This window comes from Chlamydomonas reinhardtii, chromosome 13, assembly GCF_000002595.2.
Source record: "Chlamydomonas reinhardtii strain CC-503 cw92 mt+ chromosome 13, whole genome shotgun sequence".
In the NCBI taxonomy this organism is placed as follows: Eukaryota; Viridiplantae; Chlorophyta; class Chlorophyceae; order Chlamydomonadales; family Chlamydomonadaceae; genus Chlamydomonas; species Chlamydomonas reinhardtii.
Genome location: NC_057016.1, coordinates 2,594,894 through 2,617,562, shown reverse-complemented (window position 1 = coordinate 2,617,562; position 22,669 = coordinate 2,594,894). Strand labels below are relative to the sequence as shown.

Genomic DNA, 22,669 nt, shown 5'->3' with positions numbered 1-22,669 from the left:
CACGGTAAACGATGCAAATACCATTTGGGCTGACAGCAATGGAGGGGCCAGTTTTCATATGGCCTTAAGCCCCTGCGTGTACCTCTAGGTGCCATATCGCTAATATCTAGCTCTGGGACCGCGTCGGAGCGGCTTCGCTTGCAGGTGAGCTCTGGGCCGAGACATGGCCCGACCTCGCTACTGTTTCACCTGTAGCTGGCCATAGCTGGGCGCCGGTGACGCCGACGCGCGCAATCAGTTGTAACACCCTATACATACTCAAGTGGTCGTTCATGCTGTCGCGTTGCAGGCGAGCTTCTGGCCTGGGCAGCGATTGAACATACCAACTTGACGAACTGGCGGAGCGGCCTTTGGACATCTGCAGCCTCTGCACAGCACAGACTGCATTGCGAGGGGAAAGCATCGATGCCTATAGGCTACCTGTCGCATCGCCTGGCGCGCAGCGGCAGCGCGGGCGGAACTACCAACATGCAATCCGCTTCCGCGTCGACGGCACAGCAACAGCAGCCAGTGGCGTCGCCTAGGGCCTCAAAGCTGCTAGCAAATGAGTTTATTGCCGCAGAGGCTGCCGTAACTTCGAGCAATCTGCTCTGCGCCCCGCCGGCTTCCCACGAACCCGGCGTCATCCCAACACCGCCAGTCTCGTCCGGTCTGCCGCCGCTTCCCTCCTCCCTGGATCCCAGCGCCGGCCATCACATGGCTCATTGTGGCTATGCGTCCACGACACCGGCCCACAGCTCCTGCGGTGGCGGCAGCAGCTGCGGCGGGAGCAGCACCAGCGGCGGCGGCAGCGTGTTTGCCGCGCCGTCGACACGCCTCCACTCCATCACGAGCGCTGCTTCCGGATCTGGGTCGGAGGCTGCGGCCGCAGGCATGGCACGTGGCGTGTGGTCCGGTGTCGGGCTGGTGTGCGGCACCGGCAGCGATGACTGTGGCAGCAGTAGCGGCCTCGTGGACGGCGACGGTGGCCGGTTCGCAGGCAACCAGAGCAGCGGCGGCAGTGGCAGCGGCAGCCTTGGCGGCTCGGCAGAGAGCGACGCTGGCGGCAGAGCCACCGGTTGCAGTGGCGGCGTCACTAGCGCCAGTGTGAACACCAGCCTTGGTGGCGCCAGCACCGCGCTGTGCTCCTCGCGGGCCACGACGGACGGCGGCGCCAGCGCTTGCGGCAGCGCGGGCCAGCACCCGTCGGTCGGCGGCGCGGCGGCCGAGGAGGCGTGGCACGGCCATGCTGCACTGCACGCGGTGGCAGAGGAGGCCGAGGAAGCGCCGTGCGCGACGTCGGGCTTGCGGCTGAGTCACGCCGACAGCGACCCACATGAGCCGCCGCCGCCCAGCGGCGCCTGCAGCCCGCCGCAGCTGCCTGGCTCGCCGCGCGGCGGCCGCAGCGGCGGCCTGCCAGCATCCATTCTGCTAGGCGCAGCGGGGCTGAGCGGCGTGCCGCTGCCTCCTGCTAGCTTCCTGGCCGCGCCGGAGTCTGCAGGCGAATCGCCGCCGGCTGCTGGGACGCACCTGTGGCGCCGGCGAGGGCTGGAGCCGCAGAGCGACGGTGGAGTGCTCATTGGCAGCGTGGGTTTGGATGCCGTGGAGGCCGCAGCAGCGGCACCTGGGCTGCCGCCGCCGGGCCACGGGCGTGTGGGTGCGATAATTGCGCGCTTGGGCGGCAGCAGCAGGAGCATGGGGGGTTGCAGCGGCAGCCGCCGGAGCCTTATGGCTGTCGTGGACGAGGCAGCTGAGGGTCCTCGAGCTCCGCTTGCGGCCACGCGCAGCCGCATTCCGCGGCCATTGCCTCCTACGGCCGCTGCCATCGCCACCGCTCTAATCGACGGTCAGGCGGGTGCTGGGCCGCACCAAAAGAAGGTGGTCGTGCCGCCGCTGCGCCTTGGGGCGCTAACGGCTGCAGCTGGACTGCCGGTGACTGCGAACAACGGCAACTTCACCGTGGATGCAGCCTCCCCTGCTGAGTCTGCGCTGTCGCCGCTCACTCCCAGCGGCCTGCTGCCTGCGGCCAGCGACTACAGCCCCAAGGGACCTGGGTCAGCGCGGCGCAGCCGCATTCCCACGGCTCCGAGTGTCGACGCATCGTCCTTTGCGGCATCGCCGCTGGGTGCTGGCGGCAGCACCGCCGCGGCCAGCTTGCGGTCGTCTGTGCCGTCAGCCATTGCGCGCAAGGCGTCGGCCGCGCCCATGGCCGCTGTGTCAACCACCTCCCGGCCGCAGACGCGAGCGGTTGGAGCGGCATGTGCGAGCTCGTATGCGCGCGGCGGCTCTGGCGGCGGCCCCGTGAGTAGCAGCACCAGCACCATCCGCAAGTCGCTGCTGGTCGCAACTGCGCCGTCCAAGGCCGAGGCAGCAGGTGGCCTTCACACCTACCAGATGCCAACCCGCTCCTCCGTCCTGCGCGCCTCCGTCTCCTCGCTTGCTTCCATAGCAAGCCATGGCACCTCCGCCTCTGCCGCCGCCGCGCCGCGGCCGCCGTTCAACCCATCCGGCCGTGCGCCCGCTGCCAAGCCCGCGCTCGGCTCCGCCTCCGTGCGCTCCTCCCTGGCAGCATCCACCGACATGCCGCTCCTGCGCAGCGAGGTCGCCACCGGTAAGCAGGCCGGCGGAGCTTCCGGGAGGGCGACCGCAAAGGGCGGCGCCTCCTCCGCGTTGCCGCCCTGGCGCTGGTCAACAGCGGCAACCAGCATCAAGCAGATCCCCAGCCTCAACTCGCCTCGCGAGGGCCAGCCCGGACCCAGCGTCCGCGCCAGCTTCGCGGCCGCTCCGTCGTCGCTGGGCGCAAACCCGTCTCCCCGCACCGCCACGGCGACCGGCAGCCGCATTCCCACCGCCTCGCCCAGGCCAGCTACGGTCCGCTCTCCGCGCCCCACCGGCCTTGCAGCGACAAAGAGTGCCCGCGCTGCTGCCGGCCCTGGTGCTGCCGCAGGCGGTGCGCTGCAGGTGCGCATGCGGCAACAGCAGCAGCCGATGCGGCCGGTCCGCCGCTACTCACAGGGCGGTGAATCGGCCTGCAGTGACGCAGCGGCGACGGCCCGCACACTCCTCGCGCCGGGCACTGGAGGCGGCAACTACGGCGCTGCAGCGTCACCGGCGCCCTCGGTACCGCCGCTTCTGACAGGCGCCAGCCCGCCCTTCGGCACGCCGTCCAGGCCCGGCGCTGGTGGCTGGTCGCCTGGCAGCAGCCCATTCGCCAACGGCGGTGGCAGCGCCTGCAGCAGCTCCGGCCGCGGCCGGCCGCAGCTGCGCAGCCCGCGGTGCATGTCGCCGGTGCCGCAGCTGCCGCTCAGCCCCGGTGGGCGGCTGGTGCACGGCGCGCCGATGAGCCCGGGCGATGAGATGCCCATGGCCTCGCCGGACCCGCTGGCCTGCGTCACCAGCCGCAAGCGGTTGCTGGCTGGCGCCGGCGGTCACGCCGACGACGGAGCGGAGGGGAAGGCGCGCCGTGGCCTCGCGCTGGCGTTTGACGGCGAGGCTGGCGAGGTAGACGGCACCTTGCTCCTGTGCGGTGGCGCCTGGGCGCGGCGCGAGGCGGGCGCCGCTAAGGCCTGGCGCGGCCTGGCGCCCTGCCCCTCGCGGCGGCAGACTGAGGTGGCACGCGGGGAGGAGGACGGCGAGAGCTCAGCGGCACAGGCGCTGGCGCTGGCTGGCTTGCCAGAGGAGGCGCAGCCGTGTGTGTGGGGACTGGGAGAGGCACTACCGGGCCGCAGCCGCCGTGCGACGAAGGCGGCGCGGGCTGACGGGCGGCACACCTCCTCCGGCGGCGGCGCCTGGGGCAGCGCGGGCGAGGAGAGCGACGGCAGCAGCGGTAGCGACGTGAGCTTCGGCCTTCCCGCATGGGCCTGGAAGAGCGTTGCCGCCCTGCTCGATGAGCCCGCTGGTGCGGATGCGGGCGCACAGGCCGGCGCCGACGAGACGGGGGCGTGGCCCCAGCGGCAGTGGCTGGTGGCATCACTGGCGGCAGCCACGCCGCCGCGCCGCCACGGCGTAGACTACCCGGCCCTGCGCCAGCACCACCATCAACACCACCAACAACAACAGCACCAGCACCAGCAGCTACTGCACACCGAGTCAGGCAGCGGCCAGGGCGCAGGGCAACGGCACGTGGTGCCACCGTCTCGGCCGCTGCCCTGGTCCGCGCTTGAGCATGACGACCCCAGCCTGATGCCGCTGCGCCGCCTGCCCAGCACGCCGCGCCGCCGCCGCCAGCAGTCCGCCGTGGCTGCAGCCGTGCCCTCGCGCGGCACGCCCTGCCGGCTGCGCCCCGCGGCCAGCGCTGCAGCCTGTGCGGCCTCTGACGCCGCTGCGGCTGCCGTTGCCACGCCTGTCGTTTGGTCTTCCTCTGGCGAGGAGGAACCGGCGGTTCCTCTGCCGCGCGCCGCCAGCCCGCTCGGCGCCCGCGCCCGCGCCTCCGCTGCTGCTGTGGATGCCGCATGCGGCGAGGACGGGCCGCAGGGCCACCCCTTGGCGCCGCTGTCGGGCCGGCGGCTGGATGCCATGGTCCGTGAGAGCCTGCGCGTGCGGCTGTCAACGGTCGCCACGCCGCGCCGCAACGGCGCCGCCTGCGACCACGCCTTTGACGACGATGATGCGGTCATGCACAGCGCGGGCATCGAGCAGGAACATCAGCAGGATGACGGCGGCGATGTGGCCTTCCTGAACGCGTACGGCGCCGCCGCGGTGGCGGCGGTGGCGGCGGGCGGCCCGCTCGGCGACGCGTCCATGCGGCGCCTGCGTGCGCTGGAGGAGGCGGGGACCATGCTGGCAGGCAGCGCCAGCGGCGTCTTTGGCGAGCTGGGCTTGGGCCTCGCTCTGCGCGAGGGCGACGGCCGCGCGCTAGAGCCGCGCCCCACGCTGGATTCGGTCGGCGGCGCGCCGCCGGAACCCGTGGCAGCGGCAGCGGCGACGGTGGCGGTCATGGAGTTTGTGGAGCAGCGGCACCCGCTCGTCGGCACGGTGTATGAGAGCGAGGCGGAGGAGGAGGCGTGCGACGCAGACATGCTCTCGTACGGCGGCAGGCTACCCGAAGGAGGGCAGCAGAAGCAGAAGCTCATGCTGCCTCTGCCTCCACTGGTGTCGGCGCCGGCGTCGCCGATGCCGGTGGCGTCGCTGGGCGTGGCGTCGACCGCGCCTGGGGGCAGCCCGTCCGCAACCGCTACTGCAGCCGCTGGCCTCGCAGGCCCCCTGCAGCCCAGTGGCGCACTGCCGCTGCCCACATCCCTCAGCGTCACGGCCGCAGGCAACGCCGCCGCAACCACTCCCACTACGACCAGCCGGTCCTGTGGCGGCGCGAGCGGGCCGGTTGCAGCCAGTCTCCCTGTTGCAGCACATCAGCACCAGCAGCAGCGCTACGACGCCGAGGATGAGGCGCAGGTGCTTCTGGCGTCAGTGGAGTGCCTGCCTCAGCAACAGCAGCAGCACCGGCGTCCCACACCCGCTGACGTCAGCACCCCGTCCGGCGCCGCCACGCTGCGCACCCGCCACCGCCGCGTTGACAGTCGATACAGCGACGGCGACGGCCTGTGCCTTGCCAGCCCGTCCTTCGGGGCTGCGCCTGCCACGTCTGCAGGCGCCGCCAGTCCGCAGCCGCTGGCGGGCTCGGAGACCGGGGCCTGCACGGCGGCGTCGGCGCTGCCGGCATGGCCTGCCGAGGCCTTGGAGTCTGAGGAGCCGCGCGGCCGCAGCCTGAGCCGCGCCGGCAGCGGCGGTTCCAGCAGCAGCGCGCAGCGGCATCCGTCGCTGGAGCGGCTGCGCGGCAGTGTGGCACAGGCGCTTGAGTCACTGCGCGTCAGTGGCAATGGCATGAGCGGCGGCCTGACCGGCAGCGGCGGCAGTGGCAGCCTCGTAAAGCAGGGGCTGCAATCCGCGGGCAGCTCGGGCGCTCTTGCGACCGCAGCCTATGTGCCCGAGGAGGCTATGCTGCTGCTGCCGTCGCCGCCGGCAGAGGCCGTGGCGGCTGCTGCCGAGCCCGAGGCGCCGCCGCAGGTGACGCTGCTGCAAGCAGGCGAGTCTCTGCAGGTTGCTGGCGTGGCCTCCGCAGCCGCATCCGGGGAGCTGGTGACTTCTGGTTCCGTCGCGGCAGACGCGACCACAACGCCCAGGGGCATGAGCCGCTTCTACGGCCTGTCGACGGTGATGAGCGTCCTCGGCGCCGCTGCTGCTGGGGCTGCTGGCGCTCTTGGCGGTGCCTCCGTCGCAGCCGGTGGTGGCGCAGCTGCTGCAGGCACCGCCGCTGCGGCCACAGCGTCCGCAGGCGGTGCGGCCGCAGCAGCCGCCGGGGCCACGACCGCCGCAGCCGCTGGTGCCACAGCGGCGGCTGGCGCCGTGGCGGTGACTGTGGGGCCGGTGGTGGCGGTCGCGGGCCTGGCCGCGGCAGCCGTGGCGGCGGCAGGCGCCGCTTTCATTCCACGCAGCTACTACTCTCGCTGGTCGCTGAGCCCGCGTGGCAGCGTTGGCATTGCTACTGCTGCCGCTCCCGCCGCCACAACCGCCGCCGCTGGTGCTCTTCATGATAATGCGGCACCCGTCTTTGGCTCTGATGTGCATGCGGATGACGGCATCCAGGGCGCTGTGCCGGCTGCTGACGCCTTTGCGGGCGCTCTTGGCGCCGCTGCAGCCGCTGCGGCCGCAGGCGACGGCTTTGCAGGCGACTTGTGCGGCGGTCTTGAAGCTGAGGTGTCAGCGTGGACTCTAATTGAGCAAAAGCAGCAAGCGGCTGCGCCGCCCAGCCTGACGGATAGCGCTGCCGCCAGCAGGTGCAGCAGCCGCGCAGTCAGCGGCGGCAGCGCCGCTCCACCGACGACTCCTTGCGCGGCATATGCCGCCGTCGCGGGCGCGGCGCTACACGCTGCAGCTCTTCTTTTGCTGACTGCCGCGGACGAGGCAGCGACAGCTGGCGCCGCCGTCGCGGTGGCTGCGGTGGTGGCGGAGCAGGGCGCGATGGAGGCGCTGGCGGAGGCACGGCAGCGACTGCTTGGCGTGACGCTGGCGGCGGAGGTGGCGAAGGTGGCAGCGGACGCCGTCGACGGCGAGGCGGCAGCGAGTGAGGCGGTCGTCGAGCTGGTGGCCCGTCGGAAGCGCTGGATGCAGCTGGCAGCGGAGCAGGCCGGCGCCGACGCCGCCGGGTCCCTGGCCAGCGCAGCCGCTGTGAACGACGCGGTGGTTGCGTACGTTGCTGCCGCCGAGCAGGCTAAGCAGCGGCAGCAGCAGCGGCGGCGGCAGCAGCTCGTGCTGGCCAGCCTCGCAGCGGCCAGCGAGGTCGCGGGAGCGCAGGCAGCGGACGCGGTCCGTGCCGCAGCGGCGGAGCCTGCGGCGCTGCTCCGCCTTGCGCATTCGCGACAGGTCGTAGTGCAGATGTCTTTGGCGGTTGAGGCGGCTGGCGCGGCGGAGGCGGTGCGAGCGCAGCGCGCCGAATCGGCGGCGCTGCAGGCTGCTGCCGAGATGCGCGCCACGTCGATCGGCGCCGGCACCGCAGCTGCCGCAGCAATCCGTGGCGGCGTGGCGCAGGCGGAGGCATGGCAGCGGCTTGCGCTGCTGCGGCGCGTGACGCTGAGCGCAGCCCTGGCCGTCGAGGCCGCGGCTGCGGCGGCGCAGCTGCGCGCTGAGGTGGCAGAGCTGGCGGCGCTACGAGCGCTCGTGGCACGACGTGACCACGCACTCGCGACAGCTGCCGGCGCCATTGCCGGCGACGCAGCGCTAGCGGTGCGCTCCGCCGACGGCGCCGCCACCGCGGTGGGGCTGATGGCAGCGTCCCGGCAGGCGCTGCTGCAGGCAGTGTCTGAGGCGACGGGATCTCAGGCAGGGGCATCAGTCCAAGCCAGCAGCGCGCTGGTCGACCAGGCGGCCGCGTTCGTGGCACGGCGGCGCGCGCTGCTGCAGCGCATCAGCGCTGTTGCGGCCGCCGATGCTGCCATCGCCGCGCACGCGTCAGCGGCGTCGGCTGTAGACATGTCTGCGCTGGTGGCGCGACGGAGCGCGATGCTTGCGACGCTGTCCCATGCGACAGCGGAGGGTGCGGCGGCGGCGGTGTCCGCCGCAGCGGCTGAACATGATGCGTGTGTGGTGATGGCGGCAGAGCTGGCGCAGCAGAGGGAGCTGGAGCGCGCTGCAGTGGAGGCTGCTGCGGCCGCTGCTGCCCGCCTTGCCGCAGACCTGGAGGAGGCTGGCCGCGCTAGCGGCGCGGCTGCCTTCACTTCCGTACTTGCGACGGCGGCGGAGGCTGCAGCGCAGGAGGAGGAGGCGGCTCGCTGCGATCTGCGGTCACGTCATCGCCAGCTAATGTCGGTGGCCGCGCGCCGCGCCGGCGCTGACGCCGCCGACGCCGTCCGGGCGACAGCGGCGGAAGAGCGGGGCCTTCGCCGCCTTGCCGCCAAGGCGCTGGCGGCGCAGCAGCAGATGTCGGTGTGTGCCACTGTGCTTGGAACTACGGTGGCGCTGCTTGCTGCAGCCGCGCCGGCGAGGGCAGCTGCATCCGCATCTTTATCCGCATCCGCATCGTGGGCTGCCAGCACTGCCGACGCCGAAGCCGCACCTGCTGCTGTCGTGCCGCCGTCTCGCCGCCGCCGTGTGGCGGCGGCTGCCGTGCGCGTGGCAGAGCCAAGCGTTGGCGAGGAGGAGGCGATGGCAGCGCGGCGGGCGGCGATGGAGGTGCCTCGCAGCTTCCCGCTGCGCTCTTTTTGTGGGCTCATGTCAAGCGGAAGTCTCGGCGGGCAGGCGTTTGTGGAGTCCTTTCCGCTCACCCTGCGGCCCTTTTGTGGCAGCGACGGCGGCCACAGCTCTGGCTGCGGCAGCGATGTGGGCGACCTGGAGGCTGACGTCAGCGGCGACGTCGGTGCCGGGGCCGGGGCCGGGGCCGCCGTCACGAACGGACTGGGCGAGCAGCTCGGGCGCCCCGGCAGCGCTGATGCAGGCAGCGCGAAGCTGGTTAGCAGCCACCCTGTGGCGCTAAACGACAGCAGCGATGCCGAGAGCGAGGACGAGGCGGTGGAGGGCCGTGTGAATGGAGCAGCCGCTAAGGCGCCGGGGGCGCAGTGCGGCGGGCGCCAGGCAGCGCCAGGCCTGCGGAGCTTCCCTCTGCCCCTGAAGGAGCTGTGATGCAGTGGCGTGCGGGTATGGAGGAGGGAGGAAGGGACCAAAGAGAGGGAGAGACCACAAGCCCAGTGAGTAGTTTTTTGCTGAAAGATGCACAAGACACAAGGACGCAGGTGGTGCTGGCAGTGTCGGGACGGGCGCGGTAAGTAATCAAGACATTACAAGAGAGTTTTTCGCATCGGCGGGAGGCGCCTGCGCACACGGACGTAGCTATTATGTCGTAATGCTGCGCGCACCCGCAGCCATTTTGCACGGCGCAGTCGTGAGTTCGCACAACAGTACGGTATGCCATCGTGATGGATCGTTGTAAAGCGTGATTTGTTTGGGGTAGACGTCACATCATTCGCCGGATGTATGATAGGGCGAATGGGCTAGTGGATGAGTGTGCGATGGGACAGTGCCATGTGCGCATGCGACCATAACAGCATAGCACCAAGGTATTAAAGCAGCCGCCGAAGAGGCGGAGTGATGCGGCAATCCTTCAACGCTGCGGGCGCGTGACAAACGCAAGCATGCGTCTTCGTTTGAGGGAGTGGTCCCAAATAGTTAAGTCGTTATAGTAGCTCTCATCCAGTGGCATGTAGAATAAAGGGGCGGCAGTCAGCGTGAAGTGTAGTGGTTGACACCGCGGTTGGGTGAATCGCCGTGTGGTGGGTCGCAGCCTTGAATAGCAAGGCCCCTGTCCACTTAAGTGTGTTTCTTATTCTTTTGAAGTGCCAAGGCAAGGTTTAGGCAAAGCCTAATGCACAATCGAAGCTCCCAAGTAAAAGACGTCTGTAGCATTGACGGCGCAATTAAACTGTATGGTGAGACAGGAGCGGCACACGCGGACAACGCGGAGAGATGTGGCAGAAATCGGTTGGGCCATCGCGGTGTTACACGAGGGAAGGGTGCCCATTCTACTGATCTTGTGACTGGCTGGGCTGGCAGCCTGGTGCGTCATCCGGCCACTGGGTCGAAGCACAGGGGCTCCGAGAGACAGCGGGATGGTGGGAAGATGAACAGCGGGGCCGTCCCAAGCATCCCACGGTTGCAGATGGCGAAACGATGCAGAGTTGTGAGTGGAGCACTGCCGCCCGCTGCCCACGCCGCCCTGCGTCCCTGCCAGCACCCGCGTCTGTGGCTGCACGAGAGCGACAGGCTACTGGCAGAGGGCAACGGGCGCACGCACAGCAAAGGTGGGCCGGCACACGCCCGGTTCCGGGCAAGGTTCCGGGCGGGGCCCAAACCCAAGATTGGGAGTTCTTATTCAACACGCACCGTTTTGCTTGCGTTGAGCTCTATCGATTTCGAGGTACGGGTTCAAAGTCGTACCCACCCCTGTCTTGCCGGCCAGAATCCACCCCTGTCATACCCAGCGTGAGGAACGCGCGTCAGCATACTTCCAGCCAGCCAGCAACCTGCCTTACCACTGTCCCATCGCACAGCCAGCCAGCAACTCGTCGGTACAGTAACTCCGGCGTTCGACCAGCCGCGCGCTCATGCACTGCCATCGCAACTTGTTTGCCAACTGCTGGGGTCTGGGAATCAGCTGCACCCTACGGGACTCCACCAACCTGCCTTGACACTGTCCCATCGCACGCCCTGTCATACCCACCCACCTCGCGAGTGTGGCGTTGCGGTGTGTCTGTGTGGTGCTATCGCCTGGCCGGGCACCCGGAGCGTGGAATGCGCGTCAGCAAACTCCCAGCCAGCCAGCAACTCGTCGGTACAGTAACTCCGGCGTTCGACCAGCCGCGCGCTCATGCCCTGCCGTTGCCAATTGTGTGCCATCTGTTGGGTTCTGGGAATCAGCTGCACCCTACGGGACTTTACCAACCTGCCTTACCACTGTCCCATGGCACACCCACCCACCACGGTCTTGCCGGCCAGAATCCGCCTGACACCTACAGCGCGCACTTCCTGCTTTGCATACCGTACCACCGTGCAGACAGTTGCAGACCGTCTGACATGAATGCCAACAACCCTCCCTTGTCGCAATGTGCGCCGCGCGCCCCGTTCCCCTGATGCCCTGACCGGGAAAGAGACAGAATCACCGTGCAATATCATGGGTCATCGCCGCGTTCACCCACGTACCGCCGAAGCCGCTGCTCAACCGGCTTGCATGCTGGACGTATGCAGCCTAGGCATGATGGCATACATTCCATTCCTAACGTGGGCCCGCAAAGCGCAATGAATGCCGCGCTACCCTGTGCATAGAGGTGCCATGATATATACCGCGCCTGCGAAAAATTTACCTTCTTTCTAGGTCAGGACAGTGGCGGGTGGCAATCCATCTCCGATCGATGGCCGATCCTGCTCGCTTGCTTTCCAGCGCCACGCCGCCTGTGCCACATAATCAACTGGATGCCCGAACGTCATAGCAACCATATTCGCACTGAAATCGCTGCGGACCGGCACGAGAACATGTCAAGCGTACCTCGCCCCCGCCTGGGCTTCCCTGCCTCTTCGCGCCTGGCCGAGGCGGCTGCGGGCACCTAGGTGAGTAGGCAGGGATGGCTGCTGGATGGCTGAGCTACACGGCGCAGCTTGAAGAGCAGATTCGAGGTTTGCCAGAGCCGCCTTCCTGCCTCCCGCCTCCCTGCCATTATGCAACCAGTCCATGCGGGCACCCTCGGGCCACTGCTTCATCAGCAGGTAGCAGCAGGTGCATGCAGCGCAATGTGCCGTCAGTCAACCAAGTGCGCAAAAACAGCGCGATCACAGCAGGGCTGGCGGCTGGTCTGTTCCTGGCTGTGGTAGGCCTCCCTGACGTGCCCAGGCAGCTGCGGCCGTCCCGGACGCCCGCAGAGTATGTACATGGACGACTGCGAGAGCATTTTCTCCTTCTGGCGGAGCTTGTCCGCAAGCACCATCTTCTCGTCCTTCTCCCGGATCATCACCGCGACCGCCTCGTCCTTCCTCTGCTCCGCCTGTTGCCGCTGCTGCTGCGCCTCCTCTACGTCCTCTTTCACCGCCTTCACCAGCTTCTGGAGGACGAGCGCCCCCTCCGGAGGCAGCACGCCGATGAACTCTGCAATGACCTCCACTGACCGGAGGCTCATGTACACGCGCACCGCCGTTGTGCGCTGGGCGGCGGCACGGCGGGCACTGCGGGAACCAGCGCACAACGGTGCGCGTGTACATGAGGTCATTGCGGAGCTCATCGGCGTGCTGCCTCCAGAGGGGGCGCTCGTCCTCCAGAAGCTGGTGAAGGCGGTGAAAGAGGACGTAGAGGAGGCGCAGCAGCAGCGGCAACAGGCGGAGCAGAGGAAGGACGAGGCGGTCGCGGTGATGATCCGGGAGAAGGACGAGAAGATGGTGCTCGCGGACAAGCTCTGCCAGAAGCAGAAAATGCTCTCGCAGTCCATACTCTGCGGGCGTCCGGGACGGCCGCAGCTGCCTGGGTACGTCAGGGAGGCCTACCACAGCCGGGAACAGACCAGCCGCCAGCCCTGCTGTGATCGTGCTGTTTTTGCGCACTTGGTTGACTGACGGCACATTGCGCTGCATGCACCTGCTGCTACCCGCTCTGGGTCACGCCCACAGAATACCTGGAGAACCTCAACGGCATCGTCAAGTGGCAGCGCGTCAAGGGCTGGACCAAACTCCTGGAGCAGCGGCCCGACCTGATCGACTGCCTGGCCAAGGCGGCGCCGTCCTGGGGCGTGGACGTGAACGACTCCAAAGCGGCAGGTGCGGCCGCGTTTGGGTGGAGCCTTCTCGTGAGGGGCGTGGCGTGCGTGCCGTGCATAGGTGGTAAATGGGGCCAGCGGGCTGCAGTCATGATGCTGAGTGCGCCTTGCCGACTGGCGCCCGCCTGCAGGGAATCTGGCGGGCAAGATCGCGGGCATGTTCAACGTGCTCAGCAACCGAATTCCCGCCTTCGTCCCCGGGGTGGGCCTGGTCGTGTACGACGGCGTTCCGGACTCACCCACGAGCGAGGCCCTGGTGTGCCTGGCGGGGGCGTTCGGATTGCCGTGCGAGCGGCATCAGGTGAGCGTTGGTCGGCAGCTGTGCGGTGCGGGCGCTGCACGTGGGCGTACGTCAGCCGTAGGGCGCGGTGGGGTCGGGCTGTCCACCCACGAGTCGATGCCGTGCCCCCCTCCCCCCGCCCACCAACTTGCCCCGCCTGTGCGATCCCTGCTCTGCCACTCCTTGCAGTCCGTTTCGCCTTGAGCGGCCGAGCAGCCTTACGGTGCGCACGGGGAGACGCGGAGGGGTGTGGGGCGAAGTTGGCGCGTGGGAAAGGTGGGTCGATGAGCGCTGCAGGGGTGTCTGTTGTGCTCTCCTCTGATCCAACCCCCTCGTTCGTGCTCTCTTCTCCTCGCAGCACCCGGCGGGTGGAGGCAACGGGGGCAGAACCACGAGTGTCCTCTGCGGGGCGGCATGACTCCGTGGGGGCCAGCTGGGATGGCCGCTACCCATGACGCCTGTCACGCGCCATAGTGGGCAGCGTCGCATTCGCCGGCTCTCCGGCGGTTGGGCGTGTCGAATGGGTAGTGTTTGGCGTGAGTCAGCTCGGGCGAATTGGCCACGACCCCAGTTTCACGTGTTGGCAGTTTGGTGAGGTTTGTGTCTAGGGATAGCGGATGCAGGGGTGTGTGTAGAAAGCTCAGGTTCTTACCCCATGCTCAAAAATACAGAGCTTTAGGAGAGCATTATGCACGTGCTTTTAGGTTTCTAAGGGGGTGTCTGGTTGAGGAAGTTCTGGGCCGCCAAAGTTGGGGGGTCGGTCCTCGTCCCTGGAGGTCCGTCGGTTTTTGGGAGCCCATCCTGGCGGATTCGGGAAGCGCCCCACAAGCAGAAGTAGGGGCCAAACGCAGCAGTACGAGGCTCATATGTGCACGTGATGCCGTAATAAGAAGCACAAACAAAGCGTGGGAAGGCGAAGTTGCGTGTCCGGGCGTGGACCTCCCGGGACATGTCTCCCCATTGGACACATGCACACCTGTGCGCATTGACACGGCTGGGCTCTGAAGCGCTGGTGCGCATGAGTTCGCGCCTTACAAGGCTGCCGAAGCACATTGTCCATTCGTCACGCGGCAGAGAGTTGAGCGCAGGGTGGGCTGGGTCGAGAGGATTTTCATTGGATAGGATCCTATGACACCGAAGTCTCAGAACAGGACCGCTGATGACACGGAGTGATAGTGCTCGCCAAGAGGAGTCGATTGACACCACGTTGGTATACAATGGAGGGGGTTTAACCCCTGAACAACACGTGGGGGGGTCGGTCGTCCCCTCAAGGGGGTTCCCTCCAGTAGACCCCTGACGGCAGCCTTTGCTCGCACCTTGTACGCCACCCTATGACACTTAGCCACCTCAGTTGAAGCCCTTGTGCCATAAGTCCACGATGGCAGTCATGGCCACCCCAATAAGAGATCCCCACGGTTGTCGTGCAGGATAGGCACTCACTGCGTGGCGTCCCAGCTTTACGGCGTGTTGATGTAAGCAACGCGGTCGCCTGACCGCAGCTCAGCCATATTGGCCAGCCTGATGTATCGGCTCATGGTCAGCGTGCCAAATTGCGACACGCATGTCAGTGGCCCGTGCCCCGTTACGAGCAGGAGGTTGGTCGGGTCTAAATTGTACCAGCAGGGCGAGGCAAGCGGCTGCAGGCGGCGTTGGGCCGGTGCCCCACGCACACGCAGTGCCAACGGAGCTTGCCATCTCCTGTCACGTCAACCCGCCAGGTTCGGGCCGTTCGGTCGCAATCCGCTGATGACTTCTCCGAGCATTCCGAGCAGGGCAGGCTTTGTCGCCAGCGCAAATAATACTGCGTATCGGGTCTGCAAACGTGTCCGCCTGATCGGCCCCACCACCTGACCGCCTATCGCTTGTGGCCCTCCACTCACCGTGCTGGTTGCGTGCCGCAGGCCCGCAGCTCCGTTGGCGGTAAGTGTGTTGTTAAGCGGGAGCAGCCCCACTCTGCTCTAGTGCACATACCCGGGCGGGGCGAGTTGCTGCACGCTTGGCAAATGCATTCTTCCCTGTTGTCGGCGTGCGTGAGCGACGATTACAGGTGGTTCCTTCGCGGGTTCACGCGTCGTTCCAGCCTGGTAGTGTGCCCCCACCACCATGGCGTGTGTGTGCTGTGTATGCTAGTGCCTCTGAATGTGGCATCCGTGAGGGAGTTTGGTCTAGTGGTATGATTCTCGCTTAGGGTGCATCCTAGCGTGCGAGAGGTCGTGGGTTCAATTCCCGCAACTCCCCTTTTGCAGCCCCAACAGTGCCCAGATGAGGCTGCAAGGCGGCCCGCACGTTTTGCACATGCCCAGGGACACCAGGGACACACTCTAGGCCACCCGGGGGCGGGGGGAGGCGCGGGGCATGGCAGGGGGCCGCTGTGGGGCATAGGACAGGGCTGCGAACCGGCAGGCGGTGTGATGCCACCGCCAGGCAACACACGCGCGTGAAAGACATGCCAGAGCGCCACCCACACAACAACGCAGGCGCCTGCTTTCACTCAGACAAGTGCACCCAGGCCATGCCCACAGCCGGGCGACATTTCTGGCCGTAGCAGGTCCCCACAACGGTATCCTTGCACACGGCCATGCACGGCGATCACAGTGGCTTGTTGGACCTGCTGTCTGAACATGTGCGCTCAAGATCTTAGCAGCGAGCCCTCCCCAGCGAAGTCCGCCCGGGGCCAGGCTACCAATCCACACGGCGCTTCCGCGCTGGCAGGGCGTTACCCGAGCGCATGCTGTTCAGGTAATAGCCCACATCCATAACATCCCATCACTTCACTTCGAGACGTCTATTTCGGCAAAGGCAGCCGAGCGAATGGGCGGGCGGCCGTTGCGCTCAGCATAAAAGTCGCGGCTTGCCGCCTAGCATGCTGAAATACAGCCCCAGCCCGATACACGGAATTGCTACATTGCAACCTCGCTGTTTTGTCCCGGGTGCAAGTGTGCAACAATGCAAATATTTGTGAATCCGGATCCGCAGCGACGAGCGCCTAACCAGCGACTCAGCGGGACAAAACAGCGAGGTTGCAATGTAGCAATTCCGTGTATAGAGCTGGGGCTGTATTTCAGCATGCTAGGTGGCAAGCCGCGACTTTTATGCCGAGCGCAACGGCCGCCCGCCCATTCGCTCGGCTGCCTTTGCCGAAATAGACGTCTCGGAGTGAAGTGATTGAATGTTAAGGATGTGGGCTACTACCTGAACAGCATGCGCTCGGGTAACGCCCTGCCGGCTGAAGCGCCGTGTGGATTGGTAGCCTGGCCCTGGGCGGACTTCGCTGGGGAGGGCTCGCTGCTAAGATCTTGAGCGCACATGTTCAGACAGCAGGTCCAACAAGCCACTGTGATCGCCGTGCATGGCCGTGTGCAAGGATACCGTTGTGGGGACCTGCTACGGCCAGAAATGTCGCCCGGCTGTGGGCAAGGCCTGGGTGCACTTGTCTGAGTGAATACAGGCGCCTGCGTTGTTGTGTGGGTGGATGTCTTTCACGCGCGTGTGTTGCCTGGCGGTGGCATCACACCGCCTGCCGGTTCGCAGCCCTGTCCTGTGCCCCACAGCGGCCCCCTGCCATGCCCCGCGCCTCCCCCCGCCCCCGGGTGGCCTAGAGTGTGTCCCTGGTGTCCCTGGGCATGTGCAAAACGTGCGGGCCGCCTTGCAGCCTCATCTGGGCACTGTTGGGGCTGCAAAAGGGGAGTTGCGGGAATTGAACCCACGACCTCTCGCACGCTAGGATGCACCCTAAGCGAGAATCATACCACTAGACCAAACTCCCTCACGGATGCCACATTCAGAGGCACTAGCATACACAGCACACACACGCCATGGTGGTGGGGGCACACTACCAGGCTGGAACGACGCGTGAACCCGCGAAGGAACCACCTGTAATCGTCGCTCACGCACGCCGACAACAGGGAAGAATGCATTTGCCAAGCGTGCAGCAACTCGCCCCGCCCGGGTATGTGCACTAGAGCAGAGTGGGGCAGAGTGGGGAGACTCTCCCGCTGCACAATTCAAATACTTGTGAATCCGGATCCGCAGCGACAAGCGCCAAGCCAGCGACTGTGTTATGCTCGTGGGCCATTTGTTAGTAGGTCTACGTGCCGGTGAGTACTGTCACAGCTTGACCGAATGCACAGCTGTCAATCTGTGTGCGCCCGGTGTCACCGCCGCCCACCCCCTTCCCCACCCCCGCCCCCGTCCTTGGGCAAGCGGCGTGTAGTAGGAGGCTCCCCATGTTCCTGGAACTACCCTGCATCCACGACACAGATCGGAGAGGTCGGTCGGGAGCTGCGGGCAGCGAGTGTGGGGAATTGCCGAATCGGGGGTCCAACATTGAGACTAGAGGCTGCTAGGAACTGTAGGAAGTACAGAGGTCCAAGTCCGGCAAGCGGCAAACCGGCAGCCCGTTTCGAGTTCCTCTTACAGCTGATCACAACTCAGGACTTGTGAAGCCTTATCGGGGCCATCAGCCGTGATCGCGTACGGTACAAGGTACGGCGTGACGGTACCACCAGACAATCGACTTGCCGTCTTGCCGATCACTACAGCCAACGAACCGCCAAGTGCACCCTTTGGAGTTTGGGCGACGTTGACTGCTGACATTACCAAGCCTCCGGTGCTCATCGGTGGACGCTGGTCATCTTCCTGCAGGTGCGATGCGGCTCTGCATCGCGAGCGAGTGTGGCGTTGCGGTGTGTCTGTGTGGTGCTATCGCCTGGCCGGGCGCCCGGAGCGTGAGGAATGCGCATCAGCAAACTTCCAGCCAGCCAGCAACTTGTCGGTACAGTAACTCCGGCGTTCGACCAGCCATGCACTCCTGCTCTGCCGCTGCAAACTGTCTGCTGTCTGCTTGGGGTATGGGCGTCAGCTGCACCCTATGGGACCTCGCCAACCTGCCTGAACCCTGTCCCATCACACACCAAGCCTCCGGTATGCTCACCTGTCTCCTGCCCTGCACGCTATCCATGTGCACCTATCCATGTGCACCTATGGAGGTTGAGGCAGCCGTATGCTGTTCTGCGTGTCAAAGGCCTCTCTTCTGAAACCATCAAGCATACGAATGTACACACCCCCTTCGAGTTGACCCCACCTGCCTCCACACCGCGCCGTTACTGCTGGCTATCTCCATCCCCATCGTTGTGCGCCACGCCTCGGCCTGCCCCTCCATTCCTCCAACTCACCACCGTCCTGAGAACACGAGTCCACGACCCGCGGCACAGCTGACCGCTCCTCACACAGGTCAGCCATTCGACAACATACATGCCCCCTGGGTCTCGCTTGAGTTTTTGCCGGTTTGGAAATCCACTACCCGTTGCCCTACACCCGTATGCAGCGCAGCACGCGTGGCTTACACGCCGCAAGACATAAGAGGCGCATGGTGGACATGCAAATGCGCGTGCCTAAAGACACACCTATTCTCAGCCTGGCTAGCCCTGCCTGTATTCAGCTGGTTGCTGCACTACCGCATCTTCTTGCCGTTTACATCGTCAAGCTGAAGGTTGCACACCCGCCATCCGCGCGCGCACGAGCAGCGAGTCTTTCCCGAGGTGGGCCGCAATACGGTACACCTCATAATTTCTGTCCCAATGCACAATTGCTTTCCCACGCATGTTCAACCTCTTACGTAGGTCCGGAAGCGCCTGTTCACACGCCTGTCCAAAAGCTTGTCGTGCATTGTCAACATACTCACATACCCATCCACCGCCGCCGGAAACCTCCACACCTACCAGGCCAGCGGGTCTAAGCAGCCACGCCCAGTCACCACAGCTCACCAGCCCTGGCCGTCGCTCTCGCCGTCATCGTCCTGTTAGGACCCAGCCGCTGTCGCACCCGCCACAGCCGCCGCGACCGCGAGCGAAGCTGCAGCCGCAGTGCCCTTGGCTCCCTCATTCCCCGCCCCAGTAGCGGATGCTGCGCCGCCAAAGATCGAGTACTTGTTGGTGTTCCACTTGAGGCCCGCGGTGGAGGGCTGGGAGCCCCCTGCCCCCTGCCCTTGGCCCTGTGGGGCAATCGGCAGCAAGCATGCACACAAGTGTTCGCAGCGTATGCGTGGGCAGCAGGGCTGCGAGCAGCAGGAACACACCGCATACAACCGCATACTGGTACACAATGCCTCTGCAGCCCTCGCTCCTCCAAAAAATGCCTCTGCGTCCCCGCCCTCGCTCCTCAAAACGACACCTGCATCGCCGTCGTCTGGCGCCGGTAAGGCGTGTATCGACTTGCTGCCCCCGCCCACCCACCTGCCGCCCAGCCCCGCGCCACGCCTGGCTCCACAGCTCGGGATGCTGCGGCTCGCACAGGCCGTCCAGCCACGTGTCGATGGAGCAGAAGTGGTGGGCGGACAGGGCCCAGCGCTGCGAGGTGAAGCGGTACGAGTCGTACTCCATCACCCACTTAAAGCGCTCACGTGAGCCTGAGGGCGGGTTCGAGGGTGTGTGTGTGTATGTGTGCAGGGCTGGTACTTGGTAGCCATGGAGGGCAGGCCAGTGACGGCAGGCATGCACAGCTCGGTAGTGTTAATCCAGTTCCAAACTCCCCAAACTATGAACTGCTCTGAGCTCAGGCCTCATGAGAAAGAACCCAAGCCTCTTCCGCCTCACCGAGTGTGGCCTCCCCGGTGGCGCCCCCGGTAAAGATCTCCACGTGTGTCATGTCGAACGCGTACCGCCTGGCATCCGGGCTGTACGGCGACCCACTGTAGAAGATGAGGTCTCCAGGCCTCAGCTCCTCCACACTGGCCCTCCGGATAGGCAGTGTGTCAAACTGCATCCCGCATGGAGGTGGGGAGCAGAGTTTGGGCCGGGTGTTTGGCGCATGAACAGGCTGCAGGCGGCGGGGTTTCAAGGCAGTGCTTTCTCTTGTGGCCCTCCACAAACCGTGCCGGTTGCGTGCCAGCGCTTTTGACGCAGCGTATTGTAAAGCACGGACACACACGCTCTGCTCTAGTGCACATTCCCGGGTGGGGCGAGTAGCTGCACGCTTGGCAAATGCATTCTTCCCTGTTGTCGGCGTGCGTGAGCGACGATTACAGGTGGTTCCTTCGCGGGTTCACGCGTCGTTCCACCCTGGCAGTGTGCCCCCACCACCATGGCGTGTGTGTGCCGTGTATGCTAGTGCTTCCCCGTATGGCATCTGTGAGGGAGTTTGGTCTAGTGGTATGATTCTCGCTTAGGGACCTTCCTAGCATGCGAGAGGTCGTGGGTTCAATTCCCGCAACTCCCCTTTTGCTGCCCCAACAGCGCCCAGACGAGGCTCCAAGGCGGCCCGCACGTTTTGCATATGCCCAGGAACACCAGGGACACACTCTAGGCCACCCGGGGGCTGGGGGAGGCGCGGGGCATGGCAGGGGGCCGCTGTGGGACACAGGACAGGGCTGCAAACCGGCAGGCGGTGTGATGCCACGGCCAGGCAACACACGCGCGTGAAAGACATGCCAGAGCGTCACCCACACAACAACGCAGGCGGCTGCTTTCACTCAGACATGTGCACCCAGGCCATGCCCACAGCCGGGCGACATTTCTGGCCGTAGCAGGTCCCCACAGCGGTATCCTTGCACACGGCCATGCACGGCGATCACAGTGGCTTGTTGGACCTGCTGTCTGAACATGTGAGCTCAAGATCTTAGCAGCGAGCCCTCCCCAGCGAAGTCCGCCCGGGCCAGGCTACCAATCCACACGGCGCTTCAGCCGGCAGGGCGTTACCCGAGCGCATGCTGTTCAGGTAATAGCCCACATCCTTAACATCCAATCGCTTCACTACGAGACGTCTATTTCGGCAAAGGCAGCCGAGCGAAGGGGCGGGCGGCCGTTGCGCTCGGCATAAAAGTCGCGGCTTGCCACCTAGCATGCTGAATTACAGACCCAGCTCTGTACAAGGAATAGCTACATGATCTGGTTACCCTCACGCTTATGTCCACTGCAAATATGTTGTAAATCCGGTTCCGCAGCGACGAGCGCCAAGCTAGCGAGCAGCTCTGTGTTATGCTCGTGGGCCATTTGTTATGAGGCCTGTAGCACGAACTGTCACAGCTGACCGAATGCACAGCTGTCTCTTTGTCACCCTCAATACCCGCTGCACCACCTGAACCACCCATTGCCACATGCGCCGCACCTGGTAGGCCTGGTTGCCAGGGCCCAGTCTGAAGCCCAGCTGTCGCTGCATGGCCCGCACCACCTTGCGCACCAGCCCGCAGCAGTCCAGGAAGAGCGGCTCATGGAACAGCTGCCGCCCCGAGGAAGAACAGCCCTCGCATACGCAGTTGACCGGCTGGTGGTGGCGTTTGCCATAGGGCACGCCTGCACATGTTGCAAGGGGGTGGCAGTAAGGCCTCGCGACGCCGTTCGGCAACTGGGTACTGTATGCCAGCTGCTGCAAGTTTTCTAGCGTTGTCGCTTTGCCTCCGTCGCCTGTCCATTCATGAGGTGTGCCACTGTCCGCCTCCACCGAAAGTCCTCCGGCAAATGATCCTGCAGGGTCCTGGTGATCCTGCGCCCAATGCCGTAACTCCTGCAAATCGCACAGAATCCACTTACCAACAAAGCTGCGGGCCAAGTCCAGGAATTGCGCCCGGAGCCGCGCCCGGCGCTCCATGGCGCCAGGCGACAGTGGAGAGCGGGGTGACGAGGAGTGCGGCGAGCGCGGCCTTGCCGCCCCAGTTCCACTGGTGGCAACCAATCTGACAGCATCTGTGCTGGGCTCTGTTGCCAGTTTGGGTCCAGCGGAGTTGCTGCCCGTGGCGCCTGACTTGGACGGAGAGGCGGGTGACTCGGGCTGTCGCAGCGAGCCACGTTTGGGGCCGCCGCTGCCGCTGCTTGTAGATTTGCAGGGGCTGCTGCTACCGCTGCTGCTACCGCTGCTGCTACCAGTGCTTCCTAAGCGGCTGCTCCTGCGGCTGACACCTGGTGAGTTGGGATGGCTGCTCGGACCTCCCACTGCAGCGGCAGCCTTTTTCTTGTGTCGCTTCTTGCCGTCCTTCGTGGCAGCTGCCCGAGGCGGCGCCGTCGTATCGGCATTCGGTTTAGCGGTCTGCACGTATGCAACGAGGACTAAGGATGAGAGGGTGAAAGCAGGATGGTTGTCTACATCGGGGTGCTGCAGTCAGTGTGCCTGGGGCGTGATGCCCTCGAGTGCCATGGGCCTCGACAGCACTGGACAGCCCACGGACAGCCCGCCCCGCCAGGATGTCAGCTACGTCTTTCCCGACGCGCGGAGATGAATGCGGCGCATTGCACGCATCACTTGACGCGTACACGGTGTGCTTAAGGCAGCTCATGGCCGCAAGAATGGCCGAACCCTTGGCGCAGGTAATGTGCCCTGCACCCAACCTCGAAAGGCCACCGACGACTTCTTCGCTCCTCTCTCACCTGTCGAGACAGTATGAAAGCAGCAAACGCCTGCTGCAGGCTTGGCTCGGAACGAAGCACGTCCTCTACGCTGGTGTCGGCCATCCTGCGACACCCCAAACTTCAGCGCCCGTTCAGGCGACGCTTGCATGACATCTGAAATTATTCCTACAACTTGATTGTTCCAGCAGTTCATACAGTGTTTTACAGGACTACAAGTACAAGGAAATTATGAATGAGCCATCAATGTGACTATGGCAGCAGTTCACATACACAACATTAAGAGGGTTATA

At 65.5% G+C, this 22,669-nt stretch overlaps 2 protein-coding genes across 2 annotated transcripts; one reads left to right on the top strand and one right to left on the bottom strand.

The window, feature by feature from the left end:
- The first annotated feature begins 7 nt into the window (after positions 1-7).
- On the top strand, positions 8-10,153 carry CHLRE_13g581300v5 (uncharacterized protein). The gene is made up of 2 exons (XM_043069572.1): positions 8-144; positions 290-10,153. The coding sequence occupies exon 2, from the start codon at positions 406-408 to the stop codon at positions 9,088-9,090; it is 8,685 nt and encodes a 2,894-aa protein (XP_042917547.1). The 5' UTR covers positions 8-144; positions 290-405; the 3' UTR covers positions 9,091-10,153.
- Positions 10,154-17,442: 7,289 nt separating this feature from the next.
- CHLRE_13g581200v5 (uncharacterized protein) lies at positions 17,443-22,587 on the bottom strand. Its single transcript, XM_043069571.1, has 6 exons — positions 22,398-22,587; positions 21,567-22,059; positions 21,145-21,329; positions 19,635-19,797; positions 19,275-19,447; positions 17,443-19,033 (listed from the first exon to the last, which is right to left on the bottom strand). The coding sequence occupies exons 1-6, from the start codon at positions 22,479-22,481 to the stop codon at positions 18,842-18,844; spliced, it is 1,290 nt and encodes a 429-aa protein (XP_042917546.1). The 5' UTR covers positions 22,482-22,587; the 3' UTR covers positions 17,443-18,841.
- Positions 22,588-22,669: the final 82 nt, after the last annotated feature.

Bases quoted from the DNA above. Each gene is read 5' to 3' on its own strand.
- CHLRE_13g581200v5 (XM_043069571.1), bottom strand. From the start codon at position 22,481: ATGGCCGACACCAGCGTAGAGGACGTGCTTCGTTCCGAGCCAAGCCTG. The intron at 22,060-22,397 runs GTGAGAGAGGAG...GCATACGTGCAG, and splicing joins CTTTCATACTGTCTCGACAG to ACCGCTAAACCGAATGCCGA. The intron at 19,034-19,274 runs GTGGGTGGGCGG...ATTGCCCCACAG, and splicing joins GGCGCGGGGCTGGGCGGCAG to GGCCAAGGGCAGGGGGCAGG.
- CHLRE_13g581300v5 (XM_043069572.1), top strand. From the start codon at position 406: ATGCCTATAGGCTACCTGTCGCATCGCCTGGCGCGCAGCGGCAGCGCG.